The 10,948-nt window shown below is 39.7% G+C and overlaps 1 protein-coding gene across 1 annotated transcript in view; it reads left to right on the forward strand.

The window, feature by feature from the left end:
* igf1 (insulin-like growth factor 1) overlaps positions 1-10,616 on the forward strand; it is an 18,128-nt gene extending 7,512 nt beyond the window's left edge. The window contains exons 3-4 of the mRNA XM_037695726.1: positions 8,358-8,530; positions 10,515-10,616. Of these exons, the coding sequence (XP_037551654.1) occupies positions 8,358-8,530; positions 10,515-10,574 (233 nt within the window). The 3' untranslated portion in view covers positions 10,575-10,616. The remainder of the gene's footprint in view (positions 1-8,357; positions 8,531-10,514) is intronic.
* The last annotated feature ends 332 nt before the right edge of the window (positions 10,617-10,948 follow it).

Genomic DNA, 10,948 nt, shown 5'->3' on the forward strand with positions numbered 1-10,948 from the left:
AAACACAAGATATACCTTGTAATTTCTGTTTTCCACATTTTTTGCTGTAAAAATTGGCCCCTAAATCCAGCATTAGATAGAAATAGAAAATGTACAGTTTTATTATCTTCCATCCATTATCTTGTGTTTTTTCCAGAGTCAGGTCTTAGGAGCAGAAGCTTGAGCTTTATTATCTTTATCAGCATTAAATTTTCATTGTTACATTCTGCATTAATGATCAGTTTAATTATAAATGAGAATTATCTTCACAAAACCTAAGAAAACTGAGCTTTTGGTTTTTTTAGATGGTCTTTCTCAAGCAAAGACTAAATGTTACCTTTGCAGCTAAGTGTGAAGTGGCCCTAAAGGCTGGTTTATACTCAATGAGACGTTGTTTCATGCTCATGTGGCTGCATGAGAAAAATTTTGTTGCTTATCTTGCTGTATGGACTGTGCAGCCTCTCTGGTCTGGGAATGCCTTAAGATCCCCCAAAAGGAACTGGGGCGTGTCACTAAGGTGTGTCTGGGTTTCCCTCCTGGACCTGTTACCCCTCAAGACCCAACCACAAATGGATGAATAAATCTAATCTAAAACAGATAGTGATGCGTAAACCTTAGAATCAGTCTTGGAATTTAAATCAACCCAAATGACGACAAAAAGCTAAAGTTCAGGCTAAAATAAAATTTCATTAATCTTGATTCTAGTTGGATAATGAACTCTCTTTTTGGAAAAAAAAAAAAAGTCATGCCGAAAATGATCCGCCACCATCGTTCTTGCAGCTAATATATCTAGTTATAACTGGAATCCCAATGTGTAACTTTTGTAACCCACTAATAGGACTTTATTTCACATTTTCTTTAGTTCCATCAATCAACATTTATGCTTGGCCAGAGTTTTGTCGTACCACAATAATACGGTTTTATTTTATTCTAGTTGCAAAATTCTACTGTTATGACATCATTTTATGTACTTCTAATTTTAAATATAGAAGTTTTCTTTAAATATTAAAATGCAATGGTCTGATGTTTCTCCAGTCGAAGCCTATGTTCAGTTTAGGATCGTGAATTGGTCTGATAACACAGATTATGTCTCACCCATTATTTTTTGCTGTTTTTTTTTTTACTTGGTGTCTCATTCGTGTACCAACTCTTGTGTTATTATGTTAAGGCATTGCACAATGCTGCACAGACTGATCCACCATCAGCTGCTGAAAGGTCACCATGCACCTTGCAGTTTTTCCAAAACTTGTTCATCCTCTTGACTGGGTTTGCCAATGAACTGTTGAAGACTCACCAAACTGGCAAGATGCAACTCTTCTCCATCCAGAAGAACTTGGCTCAGACTTGTAGACATGTTTAGGATTTTAATGTGATATGAGTGTATTCACAGATAGGACTGTGTGGGGAAAATGTTGGCTTCCTGTGGTGGAGTTTTCCTACAGTTGTAAGAATATTTATTTAATTCTGACTTGCAGGACTGTCTCATATCCATCCGAATGTATTGAATTAAAGCCAGTGTAACTCTTGAATCCTCATAGGGTATACTTTTTAACCAGCAGAACATTTCACAGAAAAGGGGTGTATTAGTCTTTCCCGCATTTTGCGTCAAGCTGTCCCTGAATCACACAGCATCCATCTACCAGTGCTTCGTTTTCCTGCTTGCAGAAAAAGAGACGCATTTCATGAACACTTCATCCTCTTTCTGAAAAGACGATGAGGTTTGAGCAGCGGGGTGCTGTTCCTTGGAAAACACACTTCCCGCTGTCTTCTTTAGTTTCTCTCTCACATTCTCACCACCTCCTCCTTTTTGTTCAATCCCCTCTAGTTCGGCCATGTGAAATGTCTGGATCCTGTCTTCCTCGGGACATGGCTTGGCCGAAGGAAGCATGCTCCTTTCCCTGAACTTTTCCCCTGACCGTGTTGAACTTGGCAGCCCTCTGACTGATAATGTGTCCAGAAACAGTGTTGCAACAACAGTAGTCTTTCTGTGCTTTTGCCAATCCACCTTAAGCATGCTGACAGTGGAGTAGCACAGCTGGATCGCGAGGCTAGACTTTAATCTGACAGAAACACCAGTTGTTGGAAGGGTAGTTGAACAAAACATGGGAAAGGGGGAAATAAAGACATTCGTCAAAATCTTAGCCTGAAATCCTCAATTGTTTTTGTTTTTACCGAACATAAATTTGAGATGTTCGGTGCCGGAATTACGTTTGTTACAGGACTTTTTTGTCTTAAGTGTAAGCACTTTGTGTCCTCAGTCAATTTTAGGTCGTGCTAAAATATTTAGGAATTCCAAAGTTAGCTTGGGACGTCTTCATGTGTATCTCCTCAAAATGAATTATGCATAGCATCACAATCATAGGATGAGGTGACCAGTCATTTCTGAATACAAACATATCACATCTGAAATATTTTAGAGTTGGAGAGCCAAACGTAGAAAAGCAAAGAGGAAGCCTTCCTCTGTATTGTTTGACCTTGTTAATTTTACTCGGAGTTACGTGAGCTGGACAGAAGTTGAATGAGTAAATAGTACGTCACACACTCAAACATGCAGAGCTAGGCCTCTCCTCAGAGCAGCAGGGGATTATGTGGATTACAGGATGATAAAGACACCCCCACCCTCCCCTCTCCTCTCTGTGCTTGAGCGCAAGGTTGAAGCATCTGAAGAAAGGCCTCCTGTGTTCTCCCCATCACAATCAGAAAAGCGTGGTTTTTCCCATCAAGACATAAAGTGAACATCTCCGTTCCCTCCATAAAATACTGTAAAGAGGAGTTTCATAAAAAGCACAGCCATTATTTAGACCTGGACATCGGGTGAAGCTTATATATAGGGACATTTCAGGACTAAACATGTACTTTACTTTTAAAACTCTGCTTGATTCAAGAGATCTCTACAAAGAAAACAAAATACGTCTAGAAACATTTGCACATCAGATTCATGATTATAAAATATGGACAAAGTCACACACAAAAAAACCCAGCCCAATTGCTTTTATAAAAAGCAAGGATATCCCAATTAATCTCAGATGAAATCTCATATGTTTTTGCTCAAACCGGCATTTAAACAAACATTTGATCACAATTAAAAGTATGATTAATAAAAACTGTCCATTAGACTTGATGATGTGGATAACTTCAATTCTACATCCATACATCCACTTTCAGTTGCATATGGTCAGACAATAGAAGGAAACCCCAGCCATCCCTCTACAGCTCCTCCTGGGGGATCCCAAGGTGCTACCAGGCTCGAGAGGATACATAATACTTCCAGTGAATTCTGTCTGTTTCTAGAGGGATGAGCCTGGAAAACCTCTGGAAAAAGGTGTTCAGGAGGCATAATCAGATGTCCAAACCACCTCAACTGACTCCTTTTGCTGTAGAGGAGCAGCAACTCTTCTCCATGCTGCTCTAGATGATGGAGCCTTATCTCTAAGACTGAGTCTGGCCACCCTATCAATTTCAACCACTTGCTTCCTGGGTCTTGCTCCTTTGGTCATAATCCATAATAATAATGAGGGTGATGACAGCCCATTAATGCCTTTCAACACTGATCCTTTTTTTTTTTACCATGACAGCCAGACCAATGCCCTCACTACTCCAGACAAACCCCCATCTTCCGCTCTATACTACCATCACTTGTGAACAAGACTCCAAAAGAACCATGACCTCAGTCAGAGATCAGAAGAACTGACTCCCATCCCTGCCACGTGGTCTGAAGACACCAATAAAACCACATTATCTGCTAAAGGCGAAACAAGACCCTGACGTTCTTTAACCAGACACCCTCCTCTATGAGTGCTCCTTGAGATCCTGTTCACGGACACCACAAACAGGAAAGAAGACAAGGGACAACCCTGGTCGTGTCCAATCTGCACCAGGAACAACCTTGAAGTTTGTGCCAAGAATGCGGACACACCATTTTTACAGTAATACATGTAAAAATTATACTTATTTTTATTTTGAAAATGATTTTAGAAATGAAAATCAGAAAATATTTTCAGAAAATTAAACTTTTCCAAAGTACAGATATAAATTACTCATATTTAGTCCTCGTCCAGACTAATACAAATACCTTGCAGAACTTTTTTTCTGTTTATGCAGATTTTTTTTTTCATTTTTGAATATAGATGTATTTGATTATTGTAATCATTCCTTCGTTTGTGCATTTCAAATCTATTGCAGAATCCCATTTCCTAATGCTACTTGGTTCCTAATACAAAGGCACATTGTAAAATATTTCTATATGAATTGGGACACCCTTTCAAAAAGTCAATATTTTCCCAATTCATTTTACACAAACAAATGCATCATCAATATATTCAGCATGCAACAAACGTTGGAGTGCAATTGATTTTGTGTATTAAGGACTTCACTGTTCTACTCTTTCCTTGCACTGTATCTTCCCATGACAACCCAACACAACTCAAAAAAGCCCACTGCATTAAAAAATACCTCAGTCTAGCAAAGGTTCATATCCTTTACCTTTAAACATCACAAGGTTTCTTTTACGCAACAAAAGTCATCTGAACCGAAATGAATAAAACCTAAAAACTTAATTCATTGTTCTTTGCAATGGACAGGCAAACTACTTTTGTGATAGATTTTTTTGTTTTGCTGACTTTAGTTGAGATGGTTAATGAGTAAATGAAATTAATATAATAAAAATGTAATGACAAGCGATTTTATCATTGTATGTTACAATGGGACAGCCATTGTGGATGCAAGGAGACTACCGGTAGATGGTTGTTCAAACTGGTTGGTTGAACTTGAAGTATGTAACTTGCTCCACCTCCTTTTCATTAATCTGCGGTCCTGTGTCCATTGTGATCCTAAAGTTTTAGAAATCAAAGACAATTTCTTCAATTCTGGGGAGAGTTTGAGGAAGTTGACTGTGTCTTGTTATAGCTGTAATCCTACAATGGTCCAACCATCAGCATATTTGATGAGTGCGTTGGAACTGTGTGGAGCAAATTGTTGGATTTTATACCTGGATGTTGAGCATGGACTTTGGTGTTTTGAACCAGTTTGACATGACTGTCAACGAGGGAGAGAGTGGGCACCAGAGGAGAGGGCGTGCCCCAGAGACCATCTTAGCACCAACACAACAGGTTTTTTTCTTCTACTTTGGAGTAAGCTATTGGGGGAGAAGCAGTTTTGTTTGTTGTTTTATCAGACTGATGAAGCCTTCTGGATAGAAGGTGAAACGTCTCAGCATAAAAAATAAAATAAAGAAACCATCCAGATGACCTGACTGAAAATTGTTGAACTGTCAGTGGTGACATAAATATGATTGTACAGTGTAAACAGGATGGGGCTGAGGACACAGCCCTGAGGCACACTAGTGTTTGGTTTTGGTCAGTAATCCTCCTTCAGTATAAATACCTCTTATTGTCCTTTGTCCTCTGTCAACTCCTTTTTGTGTTTTCGTTGCTACAAATAACTGTTGCTCATTTAACTTAGCAGCACGTTAGATGTCAAGTTTGTCCACCAGAGTGAAAGCCTGCATTGGGTTCTTTTGTCCACTAATATTTTAAGGCAAATGTGCACATATTCACATGATGGATGAGTATTAACACCAGGTGCAGGTGCATCATGTCCCATTGTCTTAAGACAGAAAGATGTTTTGCATGCCATAAACTCTATAGCACATTCACTTTCATAAACACCTACCACCTATGGTGTTGGCCAAATATAAATCCCAACAATTCAATACAATAACTGTGAAATATAAGGAGATGACTGGTTGGCATGGCCACAACTCTAATGCCGTAATTCTCCATTTGTTTAACAACAATCACAGAAAACAACTTGTTTATGAGGAATTACAGCAATTATCAAAGGAACTAAACCTTTAAAACCAAAGCTTTCAGAGCGGATTATTCTTTGCATTCTTCCCCCCCCCCCCCCACCACCACCCCCACCCCGACCTGCCCTAGCTGATTAACCTACGATACAACCAGCACCAGCTGATTTCTGGTCCCCATTCCAGCTGTTTGTGCAGCAGGGTGGCAAACTATTTTTGGAACAAAAAGCGGATGTTAACTGGTAGACGCTTGTTTTGAGAGGGATTGAAAATCAGGCCAGGAAAAGAAGGCACAGACCCACTTTTGGCTTTTAACAGACTTTTATATAATCATCAACTTGGACTTAACTTTTATGCTTTTTAATGTTTTGTCATCAGATGTTAATATAACAGCCAAGATTGCACCCACTGACACACACCATCTGTTTGCTGAAATGGCTGAAAGGAGAGAAGAGAGTTTCCTAGAAGAGCATAAATCATCTGGCAAACTCTCCACACTTTAGTATTTTAAATCAATGAAACACAGAAATTGGGGTAAGTTAGGAACCGGAGTAAATCCAGTTCTTGGCTTTCTAAATAATGCAGCTGCACAGTGATGTGCTTCTCCTCTAACTCATTCACGCTTAGCAGATTGTGGGGGTTGGGGGGGGGGGGGGGGGGGGTGTTCAAGAAGGAAGATGCTTTTGTTTCTCAATGAAAGCTACTCTGAGTCCAAAACAAGATTGTCAGAACAAGGCGGATGCAGAGCAGGAGTTAATGCACTTTGTCAGCTCTGGCAGGCGTCTCAGCCAAGAGCTATTAACTCTGAGAGGGAAAGGCATTTCCTTCTTGTAAATGCCATATTAAATTATTATTATTTCATTTGATAACAGGGAAAAGCCCCATCTCTCCTCTGGCATTTTGCTGTTTCAGAATGAGCAGGGGATTGTCAATAGATAGTCTTGGCTCATCTAAAAGCCACCTGAAAAGCACCGTCTTTGAGTTACAAGAGGGCGGGAGTATTAACGTCACTGCAAAACCCCAGTGTCACACCTCAGAATAGCCTTATAAATTTTAACTACAGCCATTTCCACATTTCTTCAGTGTGTTCTCTGAATGGGCCTTCAGGGGGCTTCTGACAAATGAATACAAGAATGAGCAGCGAGGCCTGGACATTTCTGCAGGTGGATCAGACTTGGAGGACTTTCTGTGAAATAAAACCATGCCAGAATCACCGAGCAGGACATTTAGATTTTTATTTTTTTTACAGAAATACAACTGCCAAAGTGAGTCTGCAGTGTGCAATAATGTAAGATGTCAATTTTAGGTGGAATAAATTATTGTCATTTGAACTTTATTTTATTTATTTTTCTTCTTCTTTCAGCTGCTCCCTTCTTCAGGGGTCGCCATAGCAAATTAATTCACACCAAGACTTGGCATTTGTTTTTACGCTAGATGTCCTTCCTGATGCAACCACAGACCATCGAGCTACCACAGCCCACTCTGTGTGGAGCAGAGAGCTGCTCTCTAGGGTGCTTGGAGGAGCAGATGGTTGGAGTTAAGGACCTTGCTCAAGGGCCCAGAGTGGGTCAAATGAGGGTAAAGGCAGATGTGGGTGCTTCACCTTTCTCACTCACATTTTGTTGTTGAGCTGAGACTAGTATGATCTGTTCCAAACCAACTGCACCGTTCAAGGTGGCTGCATGTTTGAGTAGCTCTCTTTTACATTATTTCTGAGATTTTGCCTTTGAAAACTTTAATTAGTCTTTTTTTTTTTTTGGATGTAAATCGCTTTTTTTTCAGATGATTAATTCCTTTGCTATCAGATGCTGTGCCGCTGGAAGAATTTTTGCTGAAAACTTTTTTTACTTTTGGACATTTGTTATGATGCGTAACTGTAACAACAAGATGATTTTCTACAACAGGGAACAGCTGATTAACATCTCAAAAGCTCAAATAATCTCTCAGCTACAGCCCCAAATCCCAAATGAGTTGAAAAGGAGGTGCCGTGGATGCATTCGCGTCTACCTGGAGGTGATGCTCGAATGCCTGACCACCGAGATCTTGGAGGTGGCAGGAAACACGGCTCATGACAGTGGGAGGACTGAGATCGTCCCCCCCCCCCCCCGGCACCTGCAGTTAAATCCGCAGTGACAAGGGGCTTGACAGGCTGCTGGGAGAAATGGCCATCACTTGGGGAGGAGTTCTGTCTGGAATTCAAGCAGTCCTGCTGCCCAAGAGGACTGAGAGGTCTGCTGGGTCTGAATGGACAGATCAGCATCTGCAGCCAGTTTCTTCGGATCCACTGTAGTACAGAGCACTACAAGAGATTCTTCCTGCCCAAAGCCATCAGCATCTAGAACAACTCTAATGAATCCAGGAGGATGAGCTACAACAACAATTAATTTCCCTTTTGGATTAATAAAGTATTTTTTGAATTTAATTGAACTAAATTGTTATGATTCAGAGTAGACCAGACCGGGCCTCCAGCAAGATTAAACTTCTAACAAACACTTGATTCCGTCTCTGCTGAGCCCCAGTAGAGCCCAGCTTCCTTCATTTATCTGAACCTTCCTAATGTTTTCCCCCCAAACAGATAAACCAGGATATGGCCCCAGCGCTAGGCGGTCTCGCGGCATCGTGGACGAGTGCTGCTTCCAAAGCTGTGAGCTGCGGCGCCTGGAGATGTACTGCGCGCCCGCCAAGACTAGCAAGGCCGTTCGCTCTGTGCGCGCTCAACGCCACACAGACATGCCGAGAACAGCTAAGGTTAGTAACCCGGGCCAGAAAGTGGACAGGGGCACGGAGCGCAGGACAGCACAGCAGCCAGACAAGACTAAAAACAAAAAGGTGAGCATAGCAATGAACTTATTCACAAACCATGCACACGTTGTATCTGGAGGATTGGAAATAAATGATTTAATATCATAAAATATATCTTCTGTAAACACTTTACAGGCTTTACACTGATCTTTACCAATTTAACAAAGATGCACTTTAAAAAAACATCTTGTATCACATTAAGTAAATGTCTCAAGTGACATGTTCAGGGTTCAACTGGTTCACTTTCTGTTAGCACTTTATTACATTACAAGTGTTAGATTTACATTAAGTGGCTTTATTTTTCTTCCACAGAGACCTTCATCCGGACATAGTCATTCATCCTTCAAGGTATGGATGCGATGCAGTTTATTTAGTTATTACTTCAATCGTTTTATAATTTAAGTTCCAATTTTTTTTTATAAAACATGCATTATTTGAATCATATGAAATGATATGAAAAGATAGCTAATATGCTTAATGTACAAAAATATATCAACATTTATTAGTTTTTTTTTTCATTCTGAAATAGATAAATGCATTTTGTTTCATTCATGAATTTACAATAAGAAAGAGAGAAGAGGGCTTTGAGCCTCGTCTCAAAAAGTAAAAATATAAAAAGTTAGTTAAAAGTCGAGGGCTTAAAGTTAGAACGAGCAACTGTCTCCTCGTCATTGGACAAAATCTGTCTTTTTGTGGACCTGAAATTCAAATTATCCTTATTTTATGTTGGGAAGGGTACAAAAAAAGAGCTACACATCTCTGGTCTGATAGAATAAGTAAGTTGGCAATTATTTAATACATTAAAGAAACATGAGCAGCAAAACTGGATATGACTCAATACAATTTGCCCTTCAATCACAATGCAATAAAGATGAAGGTCAAATTTGATTTAGCACAATGCAAAATATAGATAACCTCTTTTGACATAAAAAAAATCATAAAAGTAGAATCAGCGCAGTGCCTCATCATGGATCATGATACATCACCAAATACATGTTCAATCAGGAATCTGTTCTCTGTTTAAACATAACTATCACTAAAACCATCTGAGATTACCAACTGACCCAAAATCATCTAATAAGCTATCATCTTTGACTGATAGGGTTTTCACTGGTTTTCAAGCTGAATGACTAGACAGAATTTGGTAGTACTTCCAATTTGTAAAAGATGAACTAATCATGATTTAACTATTATCTAATGGTGAACAGACGAGCACTTTTTAGATCTAGCCTCATCATTAAAAAACGACAAGTTAAGGGTTTGTTATGTGTGAACTCCATATTTCAGCTTGGGGCACTTATGCTTAGTTTGCGATTTGGTTACCATTACCTAGAACAAGTCAACTATTTTTATTAGATTCATAATTTGTTACCTAGTTCATGGCTTCCTACTTCTTACCCAAGAGACTTATGATTAGTTATGTTAATCAGTCACATGTTTTTGTTGCCCATATTTGGATGTGCTACCAACAACTTCTTTGAACAGAGGTGGTCAATGACATTTTTTGGGGGTGGATTGTTCTCCACCCAAAATGACCAGTGGTGTGAATGAGTAATCTTTGGTTTTGTGAGATGGAGAAAATCAGAAGGGAAATGCATGAGAAGTTTCCAAAGCGACCTCAACACCAGCTGACAAATGAGGTGCAAGTAAAACGTCTAATGACTCAATACGTAAAAACGATCTAATTTTAGTTACTTTTCATTGAAGCAAGTGAATTTCTGATTATTTTTAGGGGCACATTTCCAACTTGCGAGGTATCGCCTTCAACTCTTCAACTTGGATTTTGCTCCTTCAAAATCAAACCAAACTTGATGCAATGATTGTTTTGTCATGTTTGACAGCCTCATTTTGATTAAGCTCTTTTGCACCAAATGTTCACTCCACTAGCTCATCTTCATCTCTAAAAGTACGTTTCCTTTTTTTATTGCAGGAGGTGCATCAGAAAAACTCAAGTCGAGGAAGCTCCGGGAGCAAAACGTACAGGATGTAGGGAAGCAGTGAATGGACTAACGCCCAGCAATTTGGGAAGAGAGAAGGGAGTGGCCTTACCTGGTCCCCCTGTGGAATGGTTCACTGTAAAACTAAACAAAAGGATGTAAACAATGGCTTAAAAACTTTTCAAAATGTTCGCAACTTTAGAGCCAAATGGTGTTTAAAGGCTTGATGAGGGGTATTGTGATTATTTTGTACACTGCACCATTCCATATTAAGAGCGATTTATTGCTGATGTAAGACTAGTTTAGCTGCTGAGACACAAATAAGGGTTTGTGATGCCTCAATGTGAGCTGCAACATCTCCAGCTCCAGAAAAGGTGGGAACTTATCTATGCTTCAGCCAATCAGAGAGTAGCAGGCTGTGGTTGGG

This window comes from Nematolebias whitei, chromosome 22 (genome assembly GCF_014905685.2).
Source record: "Nematolebias whitei isolate Nwh7 chromosome 22, NemWhi1, whole genome shotgun sequence".
Taxonomy (NCBI): domain Eukaryota; kingdom Metazoa; phylum Chordata; class Actinopteri; order Cyprinodontiformes; family Rivulidae; genus Nematolebias; species Nematolebias whitei.